Here is a 27,900-nt window from a genome sequence, read left to right as displayed (position 1 = left end):
AATTAATTAAAAAACTTAATTAATTCTATTAATTTAATATCAAATATTAAATTAATTAAACATCAATTTTACAATCACTAATTTAATATTTAAAATCGAATTTAAATATTAACCAATTCTCAAATTTTGTTTAATTTGATAATAAACGTGTAATTATATCACATATAATTACTAATTCCCTTAATTCGAATTTGAACATTTCAAATTAAACTCATCACTTTATTCCAAGGTTTAATTTGTTTGTGAGATAGTAGGGATGGACCTACAGATCATGGGCTCCAACGATCTGAGATTAATTGGCGAAACTATTTCAATCGAACTAATCAACATTTATTAACTACCGGGTCACCACTAAAGCCAGCAGTTGCACTCCCCTCACTGTAGATATAATTCCATCCACTCGATATAACCATAATCAGTAAGTCAACCCTTCATAGGTTGTTCGTAATAATGGCTGGGTCAAATGTTGTTTTACCCTTGAGATTACATTTAGCTTCTTAAGTCCCACTAATCCTCTAATGAACGATTGGTTGATGATCCAATCACCAAATGGATTCCCTCGCAGGCTAATGAGAGGGTGGAACCCCCTTGTTTAAGACCCGAAGTCAGCATTCAAGGGAACGACCTCTCCATTATCCCTAAAAACAGGTAGAAGTAAATTTCATCTTGCACCCTATGTCCCCAGCTATCTACCCGGTCTTACCCCTGAAATGGGAGACTTATTGAGCCGATACTATTGAGCTAACCTTCACCCACGCAAATTTAAGGATAATCCCGGAGAAACATGAGTTCATAGTTAGCTCAGGATTAAGGTCAAGTTACCTAGGTCATCTCTTTGAAATAGTCAGTCTTAAACAGTAAATAACGTTATAAATTAAGAGTGACTCGTTTCTTGGTCAACTCTTTGCATAGGACGCCCCCATTTATATGTCTCCACATGAATGATTCAGGATCACATCGTTTGTACTAAATACAAGTGGGTCGCATCCTATAGTATTACCAAAATAAGGTACCAAACCTTATTCGTATACTATAGACCATTTTGGCTATTTACTCGAACTTGATCCATCTTTATGTCTCCACATAAAGTTCAAGTATTCATGTAATAGCCATGGATCTTAGTTTATTAGATTTAGGCTTTTACAAGTGCAATTTACATATTCAATAACATATTTGTTGAATAAACTTCAGTAACATTTTTATATCAAATAGAACATGTTTAATATTACAAACTACGAGTTTAATGACATACAACCCAACATTAGACCCAAAATATAGCTAAAAGAAGGTGGTTGTCCTTGGCCAAAGTTGAAGCCGACCTTAGCCAAATACCAAGCAAGGCACATTCCTCGCACAACTCAACCTAGCGAGTCAAATAATAATCTCAATGCAACTCTGAAATCTTATAGGAAAGGTCCTTGGTCAACTACACCTATAAATACGTCATGATAGTTCTTGGAGTAATAAATCCATTCACATACTAATCTTCTATACTTGCTACGAAGTTTTAATTTCGAGGACAACGAGTAAAGAGAAAAGAAAGAAAACATGTGCATTACCAAGTTCATTGTTTTTACATTTTAAATTAGTCTCATATATTGTGGCCAGTTTAGGAAGTTTTATGTGATCAAAGATGATATTCCTTTGTTGGCTTAATTTTATATTCTATCTTGAAGTTTTTTGGTTTGTTTGGTTGCTACAAAACTTAGTATAAGAATTTGACAAATGAGAAAAAAAAATTAAAATACCAATACGAAAATTAAAATAAGAGTATTTATATGAATTGTTTTTAAATTAGTTAAAGATAACTGAAAAAAGCTTGCCTTATTAGATGTTGAATTTTCTTATAGTTTATATTTGGGTATGATTAGAAATTAAGGTCCCTTGTTTATTTAAAATTATGATAGTTAGGAAGAGAGAAAGAATGAGAAATATATTATGAGATTTTAGACCTTGAGGAATGAGATGAGAGATTTAAGAGAGTATCGAAAAAGTGTCAAAAAGACAAGAAATAAAGGTATGTTAAGCCACAAATTTTAAAAATTGAGCTATCACGATAAAGGTTTAAAATGTCTACGTCAACAAAAATATTGAAAAATCAATTTTATGCAAATGTGAATAAAAATGACAATATCAATGGATATTCTAAAACAAATATAACAAAATATTCAAAAAAATTATTTAAATTAATAAATAAACATTTTACACTATTTAAAATAAATTCAAATGTTTATTTATATGAAATATTTATTATCCATATTATGTTCACGTTAGTACCATTTTGTTGTTTATTTTTTATATTTCATAATTTTTTTTTCATCATATAAGAAAAATATCATATAAGAAAAATGTCGATTCACCTCCAATCTACGCCGGACTCATAGAAAAGTGAAAATGTTTGCCTATCAACAAAAACTGAATATCATTTGTTCATAAGTGCATTCAAACAAAAAGGCCAGACCAACCGAGTGCGTTTTTTTTTCCTTTTTCGTACAAAGAAACTCCAAACTTTCGTCAAAGAAATAAAAGTTACATTACATCAAAAGAGGTCATTCCACCAATGTCAGGTGTTATTTTATGAACTCATTCCACATGTTAGGCAGCCTACTTCTACTCAATCCCTTCAAGAATGACACAAGTGAGAATATATTATCGCCAAGGCTTAGAATACTGTTTAAAGCACACGCTGTACTCACTCACATTAGAAGATATTAGTTTGAGCGAGAGAGTAAGAGATGCCTAAGCAGACATAAACATGGCCTAAAAACACACATTATACAACATAGTTCGATGATGCCACCTTGTTGTGCATGTGGCAATGTCGAGAGCCAACGCCGCGCCACAAGAACCAATGCTGATTTCAGAGCATTCCCTAGAACTCAGTATCCAAACAAGCTACCATAACCTTTGAAACCATCGACCTTGCAAAAGGTACATAGCTCAAGCTATACCTATCAAAGAAAAGAGAGGAAAACGTGAATCAGTAAAGCACCATTCTTATACAATATTCTCCTATCCATCCTTTTTTCTCTGACGTAAATCAGCTCTTCTGTCTTTCATGTTTGAAAGTGGGAGAGCTCCGTGAACATACAGAACTGATCCTTGTAGCAATAACATTTTAGTTTTGATATTTGACAACAATATCAACTGAAAATTCATAACTATTGCAATTACAAGCCACCACATTTTGTTCTCTTTGAACCAACAAATTGGACTTGATCACCAGAAATTAGCTCAAGACATTTCATTTGAAATTACAATCAATCAACAAAACAAGAACCCAGACCCAGTGAAGGGTTTAAATGCTAAATTGGAGTTGTTAAAAAAAAAAAGAAGAAAGAATTAGCAAATGTGTGGGATATTCAGAAACTATTTGCAAAAGTAGAGTTTTTTTTTTTTTTTTTTTTTTAAAAAAGGCAGTAGATGCAATCAATTATAACTTCCAAATTTAAAAATTTAGTCCTCAAATCTAAGTGTTAAAATTGGATCAAATTAGACCTTCAAACTTACATAATTGTATAAATTGTAGCATTTGTATAAGTTTGAGGGTTCAATTTTATCATTTACGAGTCTAATTTCTACAAATATTATAACCTTGAGGGTCCAATTTTAACACTGGTAGAAGTTTAGGGGTCTAATTTACAATTGAAAGTTTGAGGGTTTAATTGAAACTACTACCCTACTTCAGGAGTGGTTTTTGTAATTAGCCTAAAAAAACAAAAAAGGCAGAAGAAGGAGATTAAAAAAATAACAAAATAAATAAATAAATAAACCAACAAAAAAGAAAGAAGAGGTAGAGGAAGGAGATAAAAAATAATAAAGCAAAATACACTCTTGTCCCTAAGGTTTGAGGTTAGTGTCTATTTGGTCCTTAAAGTTTCAAAATGAGCATTTTAGCACCTGAGGTTTGGAAAATAATTCTAAATGGTTCATGAGTTAATTTGACCATTAGTTGACTAACAGAAAAGTAACGTGGCATGTTGAGTAGACAAATGTAAATGAGATGGCAACTTTTACCAAATTATTATTATTATTATTTGAATTAGGTAACTTTTCTTTTTCCTTTTCCCTCTCCCGTTTCCTTTCCGTCACCATCCTCCATCCCACCTTCGAAACCTAACTCTTCACCTATATAGTAGTCTGATTTTGCAGCCGTGTCACATAGCAGACTACAACGACAAAGAGGCAGTGAGGGCTAAGGGCATCAAGTTGGGTTTTGGGTTCCTTTTTTCTTTGTTTGGACAAATAAAAGGGTCATGGAAATTGAAAGATTTTTTTCCACTATTCTATACGTGGCCACAATCAATGAATATTAGTTTGTGAGGGAAAAGTTATGGGTTCTTCATTTTCTTTGAGTTTGCAAGTTAGATGGCTTTTTTTTTTTTTTTTTGGCAAAATTCACTTTTGGTCCTCCAAATCTAAAGCTGATAGGTATTTGGTCCCTAAGGTTTCAAAAGAAACATTTTAGTCCCTCAAGTTTGCAAAATGATTCTAAATAGTTAGTCCCTAAATTAACTTTTACCTAATGGAATTGTGACTGGACTGTTATACGTTGAGTTGGATTAGTTGACATGTCAAGTTCATCCAATTATTTGGCAAACAAATTTTAAAATTAAACTCATTTACATAAAAATAAAAATGGTTTAGAAATATTCAAAGTCTTCTCCTCCCAATGTTCCCTACCCTAGCCGTCAAGCACTTCTACCCAGGCACCTTCATAAAAGAATTTCGAGCTTACAAATTAGGTTCATCACCAGATCTTATATGTGCTAATAACTTTTCAGGATCAATTACAATCCATTCCTTGAGACTGATATAATAAAATGGTCCACATTGGCTGGTTGAATTTAATCGTGGAAGAGATAATATGTGTCACTGGACGGCTACTGACCCTTAAAAGATCAATATACCACACCATTTCAACCTGGGGATAAGTTCTTTTTTGTATGGTAATGGAACAACCGTGGAGTTTTTTTTCATTTCTTTTTTATGTTTCGTTTATTAGAAATTTCGACCGCCAATGAAGTCTGCAATGGCCGGCAAGTTTGTAATGGGGAACAGGACTGTGGCAAGCAATCGAGTTGACCATAGGCAGAAGTACTTGACGGCTAGGGTAGGTAGGGCACGTTGGAGTGGGGAGAGCTTTTGAATATGTTTAGCCATTTTAATTTTAACTTGATGAGTATGATTCTAAAATTAGTATTTCAATTTATTTGCCAAATAATCACACAAGAACTAACATGTCAGCCCTCTTAACAGTCTAGTCACAATTTCATTAGGTTAAAGTTACATCAGGGACTTTTAGAATCATTTTGCAAACTTAAGGGATTAAAGTATCTCTTTTGAAACCTTAGGGGGCGTTTCGGGCAAGAAGTTGGTTATTATAGTCCTTGATTACTATAGTTGGATTATAATAGTTTGTGTTTGGGGTGTAGATTATTTTAGTGTGGTTATAATATTATGTATTTGAGGTGTAAACTATTTTAATTTGAGAAGGAAATAGTAAATACTGTTGTAAAGGAAAAAAAAAACGATGAATGTAAAATAGTAAAACTATAGCAAATACTAAATACTATAGCAAATTGGAGTTTTGAAATAGTGTTGACTGTAGCTAATTGAGGACTACAAAAGGTGGTTATTATAGTCTCAGGACAGTCGTTGCCTCAAACGCCCCCTTAAAGACTAAATAAACATCAACTTCAAACCTCGGAGACCAAAAGTGCATTTTACCCCCTTTTTTCCATATTTGGCTTGCTCTGAATTCAGTCTATTATAATTTTACTACAAATTGGTATAATTCAACAACTCATACCCAACCGTGTTTCTCTTCTTTTTCATAAAGAAATGGTTTTTTTCAACAAATGGATTGTTTTTCTACCTTCGTTGAGTGTTGGGTGTTTTACAACCTTCAGTTCTCTAAGTGTGTTATTGAAGAGATAGATTTAAAGGAGGAATACTGGGAGAGAGAAAGGAAAAGAGAGAGAGAAAAAAGATAAAAGAATTACCTAATTAAAAAAATAAATATAAATCGGTAAAAAATGCCACCTCACTAAAAATTTGTCTACTTAACATGTCATGTCACTTTTCTATCAGTCAGCTAATGGTCAAATTAACTCAGAGACCATTTAGAAGTATTTTTCAAATCTTAGGGGCTAAAGTGTTCATTTTGAAAATTCAGGGACCAAATAGACACTAACCTCAAATCTTAAAGACTAAAAGTGCATTTTGTCCGAAAACAAATAATAAGAATAAGAGAGACGGGAGAAGGAGACTAAACAAAAGACAGAAAAAGGCAGCGAAGGAGAAGATCAAAACGGGGAAGAAGAGATATCGGCAAGCTCCCCGGTAAAACAAAACGAAAATAAAATAAAAGAATGACCAAAAAAAAAGAAAGAAAGTGCGTTATTACCAGGGACGCAACTCAATAAGACAACAAAACAACTCTATTTTTGAAAGAAGTTCCAAAATACCTCACATATTTGCTATTTTTTTTTAATAACCCTAACTTGGCATTTAAACCCCCAGTGAAGAGGTTCTTATAGTGAGTTAGAAATGATTCCTACAGAGGAACTTGACAGTGGCAGAGCCAAATTTAACTGATGTTTCCACAACTGGCACTAGTAGTGAAGGGTTCATTTGAGTTCACGTGCTTAAATATTTCCTTCAAAGGAATGTGCATTGTCATTAAACAGAAAAAAAAAACCCAAATAAATAAGGAGGACAAAATAATCTGATAATCGATTTTAGTTTAATAAATTTAAAGAAACATGCACAGGCACAGACACACGACATCTGCTCTAGATTTTCAAGAGAAATTAATAGATGTTAAAATGAGTGAGATAAAATAGTAAGATATGAGAAGAAACTACGTATACTAACCAAATTAGGGCACCAAATTCCAAAATGAGTGCAAGAAGTGTCAACACCTTGTTGTGAACCTGCATTGTAATGATATGAAAGGAGATGAGACATTAACAATGACTTGCCTCAACGAAGACGAGGATTCCCTATACATGGGTCATGGGTTATTACTATAAGATTTCAAGGGAACCACAGCACAACTTACATAGAGAGCACAAAAAAGGGCAAATATCATGCTAGCAAGGTATATAGCTGTTGCATAAATCCGAACAGGATCAAGCATCATTGTCACTTGCCTTTTGGGGCCTATGAGAAATGCTGTGCTGCCACAAAAACAATCAAACTTAGCAACAACAAAAAAATAAAATAAAATTTCGAAAGTATCCAAGGTCAGAGTTTGGTTGGATCAGATGCAATGAGAGAGGAATACAATGCTTTGGTAAAACAAGAAACTTGGGTTTTAACCCCCTTACCAAGTGGAAAGACAGCAATTGGGTGTACCGAATTAAGCATAATCCTAATGGAAGCACACTGAGGTGGATTTTCATTTTGTTCGGGAGAAAGTTGTTCATAAAGATGTGCTTCTTCAATATGTTCATACTTCTCAGCAGCTTGTCAATATGTTCACTAAAGCTCTTACTTTCGATATATTTCATACTTATGTTCCAAACTAATGTCCTAGCCGGTCATTTTTTTTAGGAGGATATTAACAGTAGTTTATTACAAGTTGTAATTTCTGTTTTAGCCTTTGAATCTGTTAGATTAAATCTTTTATTTAGACCCTATAATTCCATTAATGAGAATATCCTATTGTGAAAAGTTCCACAAACCATCTTGAACAGGGTCCCACATACCTTTGGTCCTTTGCCATTAGTTTTTTTTTTTTTTTTTTTTTTTTCCTGCAGTCGTTGCACATCTTATTGAACCACCCATATGAAGACACTACCTTACCTTCAAGGAACTGTCGGCGAACGAGTTTGGACAAAAAAATGGGTTAAAGAGTTGTATGACCCACATGTCGAATTCCAATGGCCTACCCCACAAACTTTGGCTTACTTTTTTATGCTAGCTTACAATCTTGAACATATAAAATACCTAACCATTTAAGCCACAGATCAAGTAAAGAAGAGTTAGCTATAGCTAGACCTACTTAAACCTGGATCCAACACTGAGGGTTTCGCTCTAGAGTTCTCCCTTCGAGAAAGGCAAATTTTTTTTGACAGGCTAGCTTATTCACAATTTTGTGGGAGATTTAGATTAAGAGGAATTATAGAATTTTTAAAGAGAGAGAGATAGGGTGAGAAAGTTTGGGATGTGGCTAGGTTTAGAGTCTCCTTATGACCGTCAGCCAGCAGGCCTCTCTCATTGGGGCCCTTATTTTTCTTTTCTTTTAAGCTCTTGTATATTCTTTCACTTCTCTTGATCAAAGAGCGGTTTTTATCCCCAAAAGAACAAAGGGAACTCGGAGGGTTCGTTTCAATTTACAGCCTGCTAAAATACCTGTAGTCTAAACAGTAATATCTTTTTCTTTTTATCATTGCATACCCTACTCTCACACTGCTGACACTTTGATGCCTATATTGTTTGTATCTTCCTCATCACTTGCAATATTTCTAGAAAAGACCCCTAGCTAATTTCATCAACTCCTTTGATTCCCTTCCTCGTTCCCACAAAACCCATCTTCAAATTCATTTGCAAGTTCACCACCTTATGTCTCTCCTCTTTCATCACACCACATTTCAGATCCTATGAATTGTGTTCTCACATCTTTCTTCTTCTTTTTTTCTTTTCTTTTCTTTTCTTTTTTTCTTTTTTTTTTTTTTTTAAATTTTAAGAAACAAGAAGATTTGCATGAAAATTATCAAAAGGAAGACAACTTAAGGACAAGGGGTAGAGAGAACTCCCTCCCATAAGAGCCATAACAAACCGATGGCATTAAGTACTTCTTGGGATTCTTCTTTTGCAACACCTCTAAAGTATTAGGGTTGCCATTCAACATAATCCATATCAAAATAATGATCCGTTCTGAGCTTTTGGACTTCCAAAGGGTTGACTACTCCTCTTTAATCATTGGCAGAAGATACAAAATGTTTGGTTAGAAATTTAACCGATAAAATACTTGAAGGTTCAAGAGACCAAAGTTTAGAATCATCATTTTGCCCAATAGAAGCAGCTGAAACTCAGGAAATAAATTATTGAAAAAATCGAGTATTTCTTCATCCTTTAAGAGTCGACGAAAAGGAATATGCCAAGCACCAATTAAAGCATCCCAATGATCCAAAATAGGCACATTAGGAGATGAGCAAACAGCAACCAGCCGAGGGAAAGAAGGTTTCAAAAAAGAAGTTCCCAATTTGAAATGAACAAGAGCATCAAATTGCTTGCAAAGCTTTGAGATATTCATCCAAGGGCTTCAAAAGCTCAAATTAGTTCTTGAAGCAGAATTCCAACCAAAAACTAAAGAACCATGAATGATGATAATGACTTTCTTCTAAAAAGCATGTGGTTCATTCACAAAACACCATCCCCATTTAGCTAACAAAGCCATATTTCTGGCTTTTAAATCGCCAAGGAAAACTCCTCCATCCAACTTCGACTTTGAAACTAAGCTCCTTCTCACCAAGTAGTTGATATTGCTACCTGCAAGCCATATTTCTGAATTTTCTCTAACACCGGGCCTTGGCTACCAGAAAGTTTCTGAATTGGGATATCCTCCAAGAGGCAGACCCAAGTATCATTCAAAAAGTTTTCAAACCCCAGCACCATTCAAAAAGTTCCACCGTTTGGATTAGTGAATTGAACATATCGTCATTATCTGTACAAAAAAGTAAGGTATCATCGGCAAATTGAAGGCGAAAAACGTGAACCTTGTCTTTTTTTTTTTTTAGATGGAAACGAGACTCTTCACTAGTAAAATAAAATAAGACTAATGCTCAAAGTACAAGAGAGGCGTGAACCTTGTCTTTTCCAACTCTAAACCATCATAAGCCCCTTTAAGATGAACTTTTTCAATTAAAGCGCTAGAAACCTCATTTACAATTAGGAAAAGGAATGGAGAAAGTGGATCCCCTTCTTAACCCACGAAAAGCCAAGATTCTTCCACGAGGACGGCCACTAATAAAAGTTGAAGACCGATTGAAGTGTTTACATAACTAAATTTACCACAATGAAAAGATGAACAATCCACATTTTTTAACAAATTTGGAAACAAATGTATAAAATAGAGAAAATTGGGATGTCCTAACCTACGATGCCAAAGCATGATTTGTTTAGGAACAGAAAGATAATTGATATTACTAAGACCCTAAGTCATTTTTATTAGTAAAAGAACCTTCATTGAAGTATAGAGACCATCAAACATCCTAGCGCTCCCAAGTTGTGATGCAGAAAAGCATAATGAAGGTGATATGACAATTTGAATCTCGACAAAGCTTTCTGACAGATAAAAGGTTACAGGAAAGAAAGTTGAACCAAATGCTGAAAAACCAAACTTGAACCAAGTAAATAGTGAACCAAACCGAACTAAACCGATTTATTTGAACCAGCGACAACAAGCAACGGTGTTGGTGGCGCTCAGTCTTTGCTGGAAATAACCATCAACCTCGCTGGAGAACTTGTCGAATAGGAAGGCCCACGAAGCTTCAAAGCCTTTGATAGTCTGTGACTCACAAAGAATGGCCACCTGAACTTGAATCACTTGTGACCACACAATATTTTGACCGGAAGTAGATTACACCACTTAGAGTCAGCAGCTAGGTTCTTCTGATTCTAGCCGCGATGGCTAGGGTTTTTTTCCCCCTCTCTTTTAGGGTTTTAGAGAGGGCCCACTATGATACCAACTCCAATTTGGTATGGAAATGTTATTATATTTCTTCTCTATATTTGTGAGCAAATACAAGGTCTTTTTATATAGAAGAAAGACCATCTACCAACAACGAAACAATCTTAAAAATAAATTATAAACAAACAAATAATGCACATCTAATATCACAAAGATATAAAGGATATCCAGAAATCCAACAGAAAATCTAATCTACCCATTCTTTTCACACCAAATAGCTCAAAAGAAAGTTTTGCCGATAGCAAGTCAGAGAGTTTTCCAATCTTCTATGAACAGATATCGTACAAAATATCTTTTGTATGGATTTGGTCGATTTTTATTTGAGCTAGTTCAAATTGTGATTCCCAGCATTCAAATTGATTCCTATATTTATTGCTCACACCAAATTTGGTTCACCTCTCCTAGATTTTCAAAGTTCAAGCATAAAAGTTCCATGAACGTTCCTGGGAGTACTGTACTCACCAATTACATGAACCAGCAGTCAAAACCTATTACCACTTACCATCCACCCAACCAAACACCAAAACAGGGACTGTGAAAACTAACCAGGCCAACTAAGCATATCAACCAGATGAATAGGATTTAACACATATTTAGCTGACTGCAATACCGAACAATATTTTTAAGATTAGAGACAACTTTCGATCAAGAGCAAAGACCAGTCACCAAAACGGAAGATAGTATACCTGCAATAAGCTAAGTGAAGCTTATAAAAAAAGCCCCTCAATAAGTATTAATCAGAACGTAGAACAACATATAAACACAAACCTTCCAAGTGATAGCATGTTTCCCAATGTGAAAGCTATTCCAAATTTGATTGGATTGAAGAAAACAAGCATAGACTGTAGCATGCAAATAAACAAGATGCATATCAGTGCTTACAAGAAGATAATCAATTCCGTCCAGAGTAAGTGTTGAATATATCAAACTTTAGAATTCAAAGAAGTAAATGTTGAATATATCAACTTAAAGAAACTTTTCCTTGACCTGAAAACTAGACGAGGAATAGAATTCCTAGCTTCTACATTTGTGTGACCATTTTTTTTTAACCTAGAAACAAACTTTTCATTATCAATGAAAGATACATCAAATGTTCAAAGGTAAAAAGGATTGAGTGGTATTGTATAAGCATATCAATACAAGCCAATTTATAATTGTGTGGATGGAGTATGAAAACCTTCTATGCAGAAAAATATACATGCAGATGACATGATATATCTGCAGTTGGATTGCTAAACAATCCCAGATTTTGTCTAACAGTAAAAGGACATTCAGAGAAAAATCTTGTCCAACAGTATTAGAACATAACATATCTTCATCCACTGCAGTTCTTCAAACAATATTTTTTTCAATATGAAACAGAATATGTATATCCATATCGACAAAAGGATGACAAATTAAAGAGCAAGGAGTAGAGAGAACCCCTGACCCAAAGCAGAAAGAGCTAAGACAAAAAAGTCTTATAAATTATAATAATCAAGGCAAAGGCTATAAGTACATAAAAAATCTTTGTGACTTGAACTCTACCAAAGAAGCTGCTGTATACCATGGACAAAAGAACCCTTCAAACTTCTACAATCTTCAAGGATTCTAAGATTTTGCTCCTTCCAAGTCTACCATAAAACAGCTTTAATGGCACAGCCCTATAGAACTTGCGAGGCCTCCAATTATACACACTTGTAAGAGAATGGGCAATAATGGAAATTCAGGTGGAACAAGTCATTAGTGGGGAGTGGAGTCTGTTAGAAAGAAGAGGAGAGCACAGGTACGAGATGTTTATGAAGGGATTTTGGGGAAAGAGAGAGGTATGAGAATTGTGAGCGACCTAAGGCTTGGGGGAGAGGATTTCCAGCCCTCTTGAATGTGTTGGTTGTTATCTTTATCTTCTTTTGAACTTGTTCTAGTTTTCTTCTTGTAGTCATGATATTTTCTGCTAATATACATAAATAACATACAGAGGTCCTTGCTCTGTATTTCTCGAAATTGTGTACTTTGTTAGGATTTATAAGTGCAGGTGAAGGGACTCCTAACAGAAAAATGACTCCCTAACAAGACCTCAAGCAGCCAATCATCAACCTTTTAGGGGAGACAAATGGAGACCAAACTCTTCTAAAATAAAGGACCAATCATTGAGCACAAAAGGGCAATGGAGCAGCAAGTGAATCAGTGATCAATGGTTTCTTCCCCATTAAACACAGAAAGCAGGTTCAAACAGATTGCAGAATGTCGTTCTCATGAAGTTCAGATTAAATTGGGGTAACCTCAACAAAGTTCAATCATTTGTTCTGAAATTCCCTTGCAGCAATAGGTCTGAAGAAAAAGCAAAAATCGTGTGGTCAAATAAAGTGATATAGCTTGGATGTTATATATGAAAGAAGCATCCGTGACTTTGAAGGGTTCTCCAAGTGTGGATGAAACCCATAAATGTTTTCTTAACCACTATATGTAGTTCTCTGTCAAAAATCCTTTTTAATATTTCTTCCTTTTTGAATTAAGCCAATTGAGGAACCTTTAGTAGCTCTCTTCGGCTCATACTTTTTCATATCCAACAATGACCAATCTTCAAAATCTTTATGATGGTAAGAGACATGGACCAGTGAGTTGTTCTATAAATACACAACCTCTATTTGTGATTCTGATTGAAGGTCATATCTAATAGCTCCGTTTTAGAAACCCTAATTCACTTTCCATCTTGCCATCCCTCTCTTCGCAGGTAAGTTTTTCTGGTCTAGGATATTCAACAATGGCACCTAAAGCCGACAGTAGCAAAAAGGCTGATCCCAAGGCTCCAGCCTTGAAGGCTGCCAAGCAGTTAAGTCTGGGCAAAGTTTCAAGAAGGCTAAGAAGATTAGAACATCAGCAGATTCCATAGGCCAAAGACACTGAAGAAGGATAGGAATCCCAAGTATCCTAGGATCAGTGTACCTCCAAGGAACAAGTTGGACCAGTATCAAATTTGAATTACCCACTGACCACAGAATCTGCAATGAAGAAGATTGAGGATAATAACACCCTTGCCTTTATTGTTGAAATTTGTGCCAACAAGAAAAGTATTAAAGATGCTGTCAAGAAGATGTATGATATTCAGACCAAGAAAGTGAACACCTTAATCAGGCCCGATGGAACGAAGAAGGCAAACATTAGGTTAACTCCAGATTATGATGCCTTAAATGTAGCAAACAAGATCGGTATCATCTAAACTGCAAACCTTGGAACGAGTATTTTCATTGCAATTTGTTAAATGATTAAATTTTGGAGAGCATTTTGTAGTAGGACTCTAGTTTTATTTTAGCTTCTTTTTTTTTTTTTTAATACGTACTGGTATTTGTTCGCTCAGATAGACTGTGTTCACAATACTTGGAATGATGGAATATGCATTCCAACCATTTTCATTACTATTTGTAATTCTATGCTACATGCAACTTAGATACACAAAGACAACCTCCATTTATTTCTACTGAAATGATAAAACAAATTAGCAGATAGCAACAAATTAACAAAGGTAGATAATACCATCTCGGACTTACACTTAGTGTTGCATTACAAATGAAAAGATCACCTTCTATTACGAAGTCAACATTACACTTGCGAGGTATAGTATGTGTAAATTTGGAAAGACTTAAAAAACAGAAAGGTGAGATCAATATTAGTTTCAAGGATACTTACCATCAACGTACATGTTACACCAGCAACAAAGCATATGGCAAAACCATAAAATCGCTGTTAAATTGAGAGAGGGAGAGGGATAGATCAGTAGGATACAATTTCCAATAGATGAACAATATTAAAAACACAACAGAGGATACAGAAAGATAATTGGAAAGGGCATAAATTGGCATATGCTTAGAAAGTCAGATTGTGGATCAATCAGTCCAAAGTTCTTTCCCTTCATCCAGCCATGGGGGAATTTAACTAACCAACCATTCCCAAAAAGAAAAAATACTCAACTCATAACTCCACATCGACCAAACAAAAAAATATAAGAAAAGTTCAGGTGTGTTTTACTAGATGGATCCTTCAAAACATTTTGCGGATGAATGCTTCAATAGAGGATTCAGTAACCTGACGATGTTAACAAACAGTAGACACCCAACGGTTGTTAGATGCTTAAAAGAGTATTAGATCTTCTACATTCTTCGGAAATAGATACATACAATATATACATGTTCAAACTTGTGGATACAGAAAATAATAGTGAAAAATAATACATTTCTTAATGGAAAACAAAAGGACTGATTTATTAGACTTGCTCTAACTTACAAGAAAAAAGTTAGAGCGAAATAAAAAAAAATATATATATATATATATAATAAATAAATAAAATTGATTCTGTCAGGATAATGAATACTTTCATCATTTTATCTAAAAAAGTATGCTTTTTCATTTAAACAATAATAAATAATGGTAATAGTCGTTTCTTTTTTGGCTTTAAAATTAGCCTTCAATAAGAAAAACTGAAAGTACTTGAAGATCATTGAAAAACAAAAAAAGAAAAAAAGAAAAAAAAAAAGGCAATCACAAAATGAAAGAGCCTCCAAAGACAGTTCAAAGTTGGCTGCCCTTCCCTCTAGTTCAGTGGATTCTCTTTTGTTGGAGATATTTTAGAATCTGTTAGGTCGCAGAATGAATTTTCTAATGGTATCAATCACTTTTCTCGCCGCACTCTAATTCAACTATCCCACAGATTTTTAAAGGTGTATGGCCACATACTTATAAGTATTAAGTACATGAATAACATTTTTCCATCTTTTCTTTCTGATTATAGAAAGCTATCCCTCATCTGTGAGACTTGATATCGTATACAATAATGCAAAATTGTCCACGTCTTTTATAGGAACAAATCTGCATTGAAAGAATGAAAAACTGCAAAATAAGAGGTAAGCCAAACCCCTACGTCCTACCCAATGGTGATCACAAGAAATTCTTCCAACCGGCCAACATATCATTTATTGTTAAAGGAACTAACATTTACACCATGATAAAGCAGTCGCGATTCAAGAAAAGGAAAAATATAAAAAGGCTTCCCATTGTTGTTTAAGGTTTTCTTGCATCTTCTAAGCCAAAGACTCCAAAGGAATGTTCTATTGATCTATAACCAGAGAGTCTCCCAATCTTTTTTCGAGAGGATGGCAATCAATACAGAGGATAGGAGCTCTTATACAATGAAGATGGAGAATAGGATCTCATTTAGGTCAGATGGACAAGGTGACATGCCAATAACTGTTTTCCAAACACTGCCGGTAGTAATACAAAGTTGTTATTTGCAAGAGACTTTACATAACTGAAGTTTTACTTCTTCCGCGATGAGTATTCAGTTTTAGTCAAGCATGTACAAAGATTTACTTCCTCATGGCATTTAATTGATTCGAACAAAATTATGAGAGAAATCCAGTTACATTCTTCGTGGAGTTAGACCAATATTTCATAAATCAAAGTCAGTAATGCGAATTATATTTCAAAATTGCCATACCGGGTTTACATATAATACAAATAACGACAAACAAAAAGATCAAAATGTTGCTTTCCTGCACTAAATTCAGCAAGGAGAGAATCGAAATTCGAACCTAAAAAGCAGGGGGGAAAACCTGTTTTGTGGACAGCGTGCAATTGCGATTGAAATCATCCATAAACCAGGAAGAGTTACCGTCATCAATGGTAGCAGTAGAAGCTTGGCGTTCGTCGTCCACCTCAACTCCTACTAACATTTTCATTTTCTCAAACGCCTGATTCATCTTCTCCATGACACAGCTGCCGCCGGTTCAAATTCTGGGAAGAAGAGGGGAAATTGAGAGAGATCTAACGCAAAGGAATGTACGAAATGGATAGTTGAGCTGATTGAAGCAAAAACTTGCCACCAGCAATCACCAAATTCACCAGCAGCCCGTTCCACCCGTCGCCGTCGGGGTCCAACGCGGTCGTTCACAGATTTTGAGGTGTGGGCTCCTTTACTATATGTCCAACTCTGTCGTGAATGTTAAAGTGTTTGGGAGGTGGATCGAATGAGTTATTATAATTAATTTGGTATTTTGTTTTTTTTTTAAATAATAATAAGTCAATAGAAATTATTTCAACTTTTAAGGGACTATTTGGGTTGAGATGATACAGGATGTGGAGAGTTATGATCGAATATGAACTATCAAGTATATTCAAGTACTGAGATAATATACGATACACGGAAAATGACGATTAGATACGAAATACTCGGTGAGATAGGATAATGGGTCTCCAAATATGAGAATATACCATCTCATGTTGGACCCCCAAACGGCCCCTAAAATTTCTTCCTTTGTTACGTATAGTAGCTTGCTTTCAAAAGGTTATCTTTACCTTATAAATTTAGTTAAGAATTCAACGTACTTAATAAAAATGCAAGTCCTGGTAAGAAATGAGAATGAAATAAACTTAATTTTAAAAAACAAAACCAAATTGTTATCAAACTGACCTTAATATTTGGGATGCTAATCATACTATGTTAGAACAATTATTAATTTTAGTTCCTGTGTTTTAGTCTATAGGTTCATTATTTATTAAGTTTTTAAAATATACTTTTTGGATCTCTTATGCTTTATTTATTGTTAAGATTTTGATCAGAATGATTTCAAATAACAAAATTTTAAAGGCAGAAAATTATTTCAAATTATTATGTGCGTTTGGAACTTAATTGATTTGAAATAATTTAAATTTAAATTTATTATTTGGATATCATGAGAAATAAAAAGAAAATGTGACGTTTTACCTTTTTTGCCCTTATATGTGGGAGGGAATTATATTAATGACTATAAATTACTTTTATATCAAATAACAATATTAGGTGCATCAATTTGGAGAACATATTATTCAATCAAAATAAATTAACTTATTGAATAAAAAATTACATATGTCATAAACGTAGCAAGGTTGGGAGAGTTTTAGTTATCCTAGTATAAAAATGATCTATAAAAAAGATCTTGGAAAATTTTAGTTATAGTAGCATAAAAAATATCTTATGAGTTTTACATAAGGTAAAAAAGATTAGGTGGAGTAAAATTGGGAAGAACTATTTTTGAGTTTAAAATCCATCTAACTCTAATGGTTTTGGAAAGGATTTTTTTTTTTTAAAAAAAAAAAAAAAAAAAAAACAAGACTTGAAATCTTAATTGATTTCAAATCCTTTACTATTTCAAGCTATCCAAACACAGTATGATTTGAAATCATTTTAAATCTGTGCATTCCAAATAAGGGGTTAGTTTTGAGAAATTAGTTTAGAAGGTTTATATTTCCATCACAACCATTAAATAGCAAATTATTATTATTAATTTTAATGTCGATGTGACGTAAAATAAAAAATAATAAGAAGAAGAAAATAAGCAAAATAAATTTCTTCCTTTTTCACGTTCCCTCTTCTCACATTCTCTCTCTCAAACAGAGATAGAAGTAGAAAGATGAAGAAAATTTGAAATTAGATTAGGGTTCCTCCACCATTACAAATAAATGAAAGCTAACTTAAATACAAGAGAATAACTAAGGTTCAATAGACTTTTATACATACCATAAACTAACTAAATAACATCTAAATAATACCATCGTCAATGTGAATTTCTAGTTTTAAGTGATTTTGAACCATATCTATAAAAAGTGATTTTGAACCATATCTAAACCTACTTTTCATTTAAAAAAGGTCTAAAACCATAAAATATTATATATCTGTCTCTTATACACATCTAGATGTGTATAAGAGACAGGNGACGTTTTTTATTACAAAATCTAAACAAATTCAATATCTAAATAAATTCAAAAAATACATATATAATTCAAAATCTAAACAAGATCTAAATAAAAATTCCAGTTTTTTTAATGGGCCCTTTAAAATATATAAAAAAAAATAAAAAAATATTTACACACAGAGTTCCAAAAGTGCTTGCTCCAAAAGTATAAACCAGTAAATATTTTTTTATTTTTTCTAAGAATCTTCCCTTTCCCAATATAAAATGGGAATGCTTGTATTAATATTATTGAATAGACTGTACCCACATCCTATGACCAATTATTCATATTTATAAGTCGGTGCTTAGGAATTGATGTCTTTATCCTCATGACATGAGATCTCTAAGCATTGGATCTAAGAATCATATTGAACAATAAGACCCAAAAAACTCAATCCCAACTGTCCGAAAACCAATTTGATCTCAACCCCTAAGATAGACTAAATTCATATTACTTAAGTGATCTAATGAACCAAGGATCGAACAAAGTTAGAAACTCCCACCAATCCTTGATCTTCAACGCACTCTACAAATAAGAAAGATCAATAGATTGGACCACATCATGTGATCTAATTAATTAGGGTCATAGATTCCCAATTGAGTATGGACTTAATGCATAGAAGCCAATTAATTAGGGTTTAATGAGAACCATAATTGAACTAGTATATAAAGAAAGCTAAGGGCTATGGTTCCCAATATGCACTCAAGTCTTCTTGAATCCCATCTAAAAATCTCACTTAGGGCATTCAGAGTTTTGGTTGAGGAAGACAATAACCGCCTATAATTGCTATCGATTTTGCAATGGAATCCGGTATGTCATTCTTGACAATTTTGCATGAATGATCCTAAGGTTTATCTATTCAATATAGATTTGAAAGTAATTATGCTAACAAGTTAGAGCATGAATTTCATGTTGGATTGTTGGTTTTATGTATTTTGCATTGGTATTGTTGATTAAATTTTGGATGTAAAGAATTAAAAGAATTAAGAAAAAAAAAACGGTCGATTTACTATAGCAACATTGTAAATCACCACGATGGTAGGTTGGAAATCTCCGAAGTCATTTTTCTAGGCAATATGTGTTCTTGCAACCCGTGTTCTTGTCGGTGGTATTTGGCATACCCATAACCGATTATGAATGATGTGCTGGTGGTGGATTAAAGTGGATTATTTTTTTTGTTGATTATTTTGATTGAACGGTGGTTTCCTAAAGTTATAAAAATAAATAAATAAATAACAAAAAAAAAACTTAGTTCTATTATTGTCAAAATTGAGGATGTTCAGTTGAACATTCTTGAGAAAAGTCCACCAATGTGATGAAATCCACTGGAAAAGGTTAAAGACCGATTGAAGGAGTTGGGTCTCTTGTCATTGCAAGTTTCGCCTATCGAGACTTTCGGTCAATGACCGATTGGAGTTGTCGTCGGACGGAGGTATCGGTCAATTATTAATTAAAGTCTTGTCGACGGTTCTTGGTTTTAATTATCAGTTTTTTTTTTATTCTTTAATTCTTAATGGATGACTTTATGAATCTAGTTTTAAATTTGATTGATAATGCAAAAGTTAATGTTGTCGTTGTTTTTTTAACTGAAAAGGTTATATTAATACTTAATTGATGCATACGAGTTTCTAAAACTCAATTGTGATTGATAATTTTGGAAATCGGTCGTTTTTTAAGGTAAAAAATGATTAAATTCAATGAATTTATTTTCTAACAGTTTCATAATATTGAATTTGTCAATTATTTGGATTAATTGCTGATTGAATTTCTTGTCTGCATTTCTAAGTTTTCTTGATTAATAATTTGGTAAAATTCTTGAAAAAGGTTCTTAGTTCTTGATTGATAAGTTTGTGAATTTAAATTTAATTTTGATTTATGATATTTGATGATATTCACATGTTTATGTTGCTTTAATTGTATTATGTGTATGCAATTATTGGGTGAATTTTGGTCAAGACTATTTGGTGTTCTTTTTCTATTATTTTTATACAATAATATTGTTATATTATTGTATCTTATATTTTAGATTGGATTGGTCAAAATAATATGTTACTAAAGTAGCCTCTGATATCTAGATTAATTTTATTATGAAATATAAGATGTGCATATTCTTGAATTTATGCCAATAATTATCGGCCCAAAGAAAGATAATTATTTGGCCAAATTGTGAGTATGCATGTGGTAATGAGTATGTGGAAATTATAAAGATCGCTCATGTGACAAATATCGGTCCAAAGAAAGGCTATTTTTTGACAGAGTTTATTGTCAGTACTTTGATTACTACATTGAGAGTATTATTTATAGTTGGTGTTTTTGCCCAAAGGCTAAACATCAATGTTGCGTTAGGTATCTTGTTAAGGAAGTCCGCTACATATGTGAAATTAGTTTGTTTATATATTAATTGTGAGTATATGTTTCGTTGTTTATTGTTTCCGTTGGTCTTGGAAATCTAAGTTCAATCCCTAAATTGAATGGATCGAACTTCAAGATTTGAAAGAAAACCTAGAGGTACTTCTCAGGTGTATGATTTTGGACCTTGCATTAAGGACTGATAAACCTACTTCTACTGAGGAACAACTAAATATGGCTAATATAGAAAAGTAGGAATGGTTAAATCCCATGTGTCTGATGATCATTAAGTACTTCATTCCAGAGTTTTTTCGAGGCTCTATCATGGAAAGTGAAAATACTAATAAGTTTCTTGCTCAAATTGAGAAATATTTTGCTAAAAATGAAAATGGAGAAGCAAGTAGTCTTTTGATTTCTTTGACTTCTACGAGGTATAAGGGCAATGGAAACATAAGGGAGTACATTATGGAAATGTCCAATCTCGCAGGTAAATTAAAGGCACTTGTGATGTTTAGATTTATGAAATGTGGAAAATGTGGATGATATGTGTTGATGGATAGCGTTGTGCACTCAAGTTTCCCCAGCAAAATCCAAGTGTAAATTCCTCTGAGTTTCCTGGCAAGTCCAGGGTCGAATATAGAGACTTGTGAAAATAGTTGCGTTACAGATTTTTATGAAAACTTGTGGTAACCGATTAAATAAATAAGTGTTGAGTTATTGTTGCGTTAATGAAAATAATAATAAATGCGGCAGAGTTTGAAAAGAGTTGGCAACGGAAAATACGATGAATATGCGGTGAACGGGTTGAGAAGCGTTTCGGCTAACACTCCCTAGGTTGCGTTCATGCCTTGGGATCATGCAACATCCATACCATAGTAACCCACCTCTAGACGTGAATGGCACGGCTTCTAAGGCTAGAACACATGCGATAAATATGTGATAAGTCTACAGGGTTTACACATAAACCTCTATTTCTATTTATGCGATGACAACATGACATTCACACAAATATGCGATTGCATAATATCGTTCATATTCTTAGGATGCATGCAATGCAAGTTGACAAATAGAGCTTATCTCTAAGTCCCTATTTCTTATTTATGCAAGCCTAATCTTACTCTTTTAAGTCAGATTCTAACCTAGCTCTCTCGAGACATTAGGTAATTTTTTTAGATTCTCTATCGAGCAACTCTAAAGGGATGTTTCGCACAGCGTAAAATAAGACAATCGCAAGCAATGAACTTCCTAGATCATGTTAGCTTAGTTCTTCTCAACCCATTCAACTAGTTTAGCTACCCATGCGTATTAAGAGAGTGAGCAGATGTAGAAATAGAACTTTCATTGAATAGATAAAAGATGAAGTACAGACTAACAATGCAAGTATAGTAAAGAGCCTATAGCAATTTCTTGCCACCAGGTGTTACACTGTTCTACTCGTGCTCTAAAGATATTCTCGCTTTCGCGAGAGTCAGCCCGCTCTCTGCTCTTACGCCCCAAGGTTCTCTCTTGAGTCGCCTTGGACGATCTCCGGCGTCGCCACTCTTCTCTAGCTCTGCCGTGAAATGGAAAAGAAAACTATGAACAGAGGTGTGAACTTGTAAAGTGATGAAGTAATCGACTGCTCAACCCCTTCTCTGAAGAATGGAATTGGTATTTATAGGGCATCAAAGGTGAAAGGCAGCTTCTCTCTCCTAGTTGTACAAATGGGACAACTTTAATTCCTGACTGATGCGCTGAATAGTTGTCACCGATAAAGCTGGATGTACTTTGTGACCGTTATCGGCTGTCAACTTAATTTGGATCCGACTGCCATCAGCTTTCTGTCCCATCAATCTTAATTGTCCTTTCATCTGGATGTATCCACCATGTTGCGTTGATTCTTCTTGGGTGGATGTTTGCGAGCACGATCAATGTAAAGTCTTGCGGTGAAGTTGCGCTCGACCAATGTATTCTTATGATCGCATTCTTTGCATTGCGTTAACGCATTATTCTGCACAAAAATATAGAGATCAACTGCCCTAATGGGTTGGACGCATGCGACCGCAATATTGTAGAATTTATGCTTAATGGACGCAATTTAACATATTCTATCAATGCAATCCAACATTGTTTAAGAATTTAGCACTATGATAACGTGCATTTTTGCTCATTATCAATTTAATATCGAGATAAACGAAAATTTACTCGTACCTCTTATACTTATCTCTCTTTTTGCACAATTCACTCAATTTAAGATAAGCCATAATACTCATAAGGATAAATGGATTATTAATGAGCTTATCTCACAATGTGTGCAATAAGAAGATAGTTATAAGAGAGAGAACAGAAAGTGCTCCTTTGGCAACTGACTATCGTGATAAGAAGAAAAGAAAATCTATGAATGCTGCAAAAGAGACATCTCAAAGACTGAAAATCCTTGTTCTGCAAAATGAAAGGCCATTTCAAGAAAGATTGTCCCAAGTACGCCAAGTTGCATGTAAAGAAGGGTAAACTTCTTACTTTGATTTGTTCTGAAGTTAATTTAGCTTCTGTACCTATAGATACTTGGTGGATAAATTTTGGTGCTACCACTCACATAAGTATATCGATGCAGGGTTGCCTATGGAGTTGAGCGCCAAGTGATGTTGAAAGATTCATCTATGTGGGTGATGACAAAGCAGTTCTAGTTGAAGCTATTAGGAATTTTAGATTACTTTTAAAAACTAGTTGTTATTTGGATCTGAATGAGACTTTTGTTGTACTGCCATTTAGATGAAATTTAGTTTCTATTTCCACTTTGGAAAAATTTGGTTTTTCTTGTTCTTTTGGAAATAATAGAGTTAGTATTTTTCTAGAATCCAAGCTTATTGATACCGGTTCTTTAATTGATAATCTATATATGCTTGATTCTTTTGTTTCATTTAACAAGATCATGTTATCTAATTCATGTAGTACAAAGCGTAAATTAAATGAGAATTCTGCTATGTTATGGCACAAGTATTTAAGTTACATCTCCAAACAGAGAATTCAGAGACTTGTGTTAGATTGAATTCTTGATTCCTTTGATTTAAGTACTTTAATGTTTGTGTGGAATGTATTAAGGGAAAATAGACAAACATAAGAAAGTTAGTGATGCGTGAAATTATGGTGTGTTATGGTGTGAGTTTGCGATGTTGTGTGTTATGTGGTGATCATGCAAGTTTTCCTAACAAGACCTAAGTATAAGACTCCTTAGGTTTCCTGGTATGTCCAGGGACGAACACAGAGACTACTAAGCAGATATACGACACTCTTTGATTTTATTGTGGTGGTAAAAATAATGAGGTGAATAGTGTTTTAATCTATATTTTTCCTATGCGATGGAGTTGAGCGCAAAGTGATGAAAGCGTAGAGTTACGATAAGTATGCGATGAAGGGGTTGGGAAGGGGGTTAGCTAACATTTCCTAAGATTGTGCACAAGTTATGCGACCATGCTACACACAAATATCATTACTACATCTCTCGATGCAGAATGCCATAACTCTTATTTCTAGGACGCATGCGATGCATATGCAAAACAATCGATAGGGCTGATTTCTAAGTCTCTACTCTCGCCTATGTGACGATGAATGATGCACACATAAAACAAGGTGACCTCATACCATCATTCCTATTTCTAGGGCGCATATAATGTGTAAATAGAAATAGAACTTATGTCTAAGTTTCTACTTCTTGCTTATACGATTCTAATCCGACTCTCTCAAGCCTAGATTCTATCTTTAGACTACTCTCTCAAGTATGTCCAAAGGGTGAATGATACATACATAAGACAAGATGATCGCATAAAATGTAAATCTTAAGTCATGCTAGCTAAATATTTCTCAACCCATTCAGAAATTTAGCTACTCATGCGTGGTATAGAGAGATTGAACATAGATAGAAATGAGGTTTCCATTTTCTGCAAATAAAGTATTGAATACAAAATAAAAAATGGAGTTGAGAGATAAGAAGCCTAGTAAGCAATGTCTTGCTTCATGTGGCCTGTTACACTGCTCTTTATCACTCAAACTTTATTCTAGTTGTGTATTCTTGCTCTCGTAAGTGTTGGCCCTCTCTCCTTTATGTTGCTTTCCGACAGTCTCTTTATCTGTCCGGGAGCGATTTCTCTTGGATTCTTCCTCGACTCTTTGCTCTTCTCCGTTCGCTATGTATATGTATGAGTATGTGCGTGAACAGATTAACTAACTCCTTTTTCTCTGGTGGCCTTTGATATTTATAGATTTCAAGGTGAAACAACTTTTCTTGCTAATGATTACAATGATGGGCGGCATTAATTCCCCTATTTTGTTGTGTCGTTTAATAGTCACCAAAAGTTGAGTGTACTTGCTACAGTGTGGCTTTTAACAGCTTGTCAAATAAATTCGGAATCGACCGTTATCAGCTTTCTGTCCCATCATGATTTATTATGTTGTTGCCTTGATGTGAGGTCTTTATGCAGCCACCTTTTTAAGAAACTTCTCATGATCGTATGACTTACGATTGCAATCTTCACGCGCGCTGACACATTGTGCCTTTGCATTGCAATTTCATATGCGCCATCGTATTGTACTTGCACAAAATAGGTAAATTAGCTGCTTTTATGCGATGAGCGCTTACAAACGCAATTCTTTTCAGTTTAGCACTTTCGGACATGATATTGCCTATTTTACCGTCGCATTCTCTCATTGTTTTTCTTATTTGAGCTGTAATAACTTATATTTCTACTTATTATCAGTTAGATACCAACAAATGCTCAGACGTCTTAGAACTAATACATACAAACATTTGTGGTCCATTCCCTACGGCTTCTTGGAATGGACAACAATATTTTATTACGTTCATAAACGACTATTCAAGATATGGGTACCTATATTTAATTCATGAGAAGTCTCAATCTTTGGACGTTTTCAAGTCTTTCAACTTGGAAAGAAAATTAAGGCTATCAAATCTGATCGTGATGTTGAATACTACGGTAGATATGATGGATTAGGTGAACAACATCTAAGTCCCTTTGCTAAATACCTAAAGGAATGTGGAATCGACCCATAATACACTATGCCGGGCAAACCGAACATGAATGGTATAGCAGAAAGACGAAACAGAACACTCAAGGATATGGTAAGTGATTAGTCATTCTTCTCTATCAGAATCCCTCTAGGTGAGGCACTAAAGACTGCAAGTGCCTAGTAAAGCAGTAGCTAAAACCCCTTATGAGCTGTGGACAGGAAAGAAGCCTAGTATTAGGCATCTTCACATATGGGGTTGTCTAGTTGAGGTTAGGCCTTACAGGCCTAATGAAAGAAAATTTGACTCAAGAACTATTAGCTGCTATTTTGTTGGGTATTCTGAGCGCTATCGAGGTTTCAAGTTTTATGATCCCACTTCTAGATCATTGTTTAAGACGAGAAATGCTAGATTCCTTGATGATGTTGAGTTCGGGAGGAAAGATTACATAAGGAAAATTGTTTTTGAAGAGGAATTAATTTCTTTTCCTTGTGTGGTTATAAATGATGTCCAAGCTCCAATTCCTGATTTCATTATTGAAACCAATTATAGAACAAAACAACATTGAAGTCCTCGTTATTAAACCTGAAGTTTAAACTCAACAACCTCAATAAGTGCCACTAAGGAGATCTACTAGAGAGAGAAGAAGTGCAATTCCAGATGATTATATTGAAGGAACTCTTATTCAAGAATACCTACGAGCGAAAGCGGATCTTTCCAATTTCTTGTGACAGAATTACCGCATATACATTCAAACATACTTTCATGATGCAAAAGGGATCAAGAAATCATACCAGATGAAGATTTCTTCTTCACAGTGAGTCTGAAGCCCAACCGTCTACCTCGAACAGTCATCACTCAGATAGAAGGAATTGGAGAAGACAACACCACTTAGAGCCCTCAGTATTCTTGGAGTGAGAATCCAAAGTGTGAGCTTTGTTTGGATTTGGTAAAGGGAAGGAGGAAGAACGACCGTACACAACGATCAAGCAAGTGGGAGATGCGGTCGTCTATCGCATAGATAATATGCTTGATCATTTAGGTAAAGTGTACGATCGTGTAGTAAAAATAAGCGATCATCTATACGATCGTGTATGAAAAGGTAAATGATTGTCTAAACGATCGTGTAGGAAAAGGGTGAGCGATCGTCCAAAACGATCGCGTAGGAAAAACTAAGCGATCGTCTATACGATCGTTTAGTAAATACTGGGAGTTAAACAATCGCTTAGTAAAAAGGTAAACAATCGCTTAGATAATAGTGCGAGACGGTGTAATTGGTATGCGATCACTTAACAATATTGTATATGTAAGCGATCGTGCAATTCTATCGTACAGGCACTGATTTTCTAAATGATGACACTATTTTTTTCACAATACCCGTGCACACCGAGATCAACACACCGTCTGCTATTTATAATGCACTCGTACGTTATTTTAAACAAAGAGACGCCTTCCCATTTCCTTTAAAATCGTCCAATTAATGTGATCTTACCACATTCATAACTTATAAATTAATATCAAATATTAATTATAATATTTTTTCCTCTACTAGATATAAATCATATTTATATCCAATTTCCTCCAAATTAATGTATCTCATACATAAAGTTTATTATATCATATTTAATTAACTCGTTCAATTTATCTGTCAAGATGCTTGATCGTTTAGACGAGATACATGATCGTGTAGGAAAAGCTAAGTGATCGTTTATACGATCGTTTAGTAAAGCTCGGGCGCTAAGCGATCGTTTAGTAAAATGTGGGCGATTGTTTAAGAAATGCACACGGGGGTGAGTGGTCGTTTAGCAAACATGAGCTATCTTATAGGCTTTTAATTACTAAGCGATAGAATACAAACACACCGTGAGCTATTAAACGTGTCCTTTTCAAAATGAAAACAATTTCTATTTTATTCTTTAGTTACAAAAATCGAATTGAACTTCCCACTATCGTATGGTTATGGAGAAAACGTCGGGCAATTATCCCATAACTGTCCAATTAATAAAATAATAAATATAATCACATTATATTCATAACCTATAGTTTGATTATATTAACCATAGTGTTTTCTCCTCTACTTGATATAAATCATATTTATATCCAA

The 27,900-nt window shown here is 34.2% G+C and overlaps 1 protein-coding gene and 1 pseudogene across 2 annotated transcripts; one reads left to right on the top strand and one right to left on the bottom strand.

Annotated features, from left to right (window-relative positions):
- Positions 1 to 2,397: 2,397 nt before the first annotated feature.
- On the bottom strand, positions 2,398 to 16,687 carry LOC120087764 (vesicle transport protein SFT2B). 2 transcript variants are annotated; one of them, XM_039044654.1, is made up of 7 exons: positions 16,558 to 16,687; positions 16,288 to 16,468; positions 14,369 to 14,422; positions 11,471 to 11,544; positions 7,067 to 7,184; positions 6,880 to 6,938; positions 2,398 to 2,951 (listed from the first exon to the last, which is right to left on the bottom strand). In XM_039044654.1, the coding sequence occupies exons 2-7, from the start codon at positions 16,441 to 16,443 to the stop codon at positions 2,873 to 2,875; spliced, it is 540 nt and encodes a 179-aa protein (XP_038900582.1). In that variant the 5' UTR covers positions 16,444 to 16,468; positions 16,558 to 16,687; the 3' UTR covers positions 2,398 to 2,872. The 2 variants fall into 2 exon arrangements, with proteins under 2 accessions (XP_038900582.1, XP_038900581.1); XM_039044653.1 differs by having other exon boundaries at positions 16,555 to 16,675.
- Positions 11,759 to 14,362, top strand: LOC120087765 (annotated as a pseudogene).
- Positions 16,688 to 27,900: the final 11,213 nt, after the last annotated feature.

Source organism: Benincasa hispida, chromosome 10, assembly GCF_009727055.1.
Source record: "Benincasa hispida cultivar B227 chromosome 10, ASM972705v1, whole genome shotgun sequence".
Classification (NCBI taxonomy): domain Eukaryota; kingdom Viridiplantae; phylum Streptophyta; class Magnoliopsida; order Cucurbitales; family Cucurbitaceae; genus Benincasa; species Benincasa hispida.
This window is presented reverse-complemented; position numbering and strand designations above follow the sequence as displayed.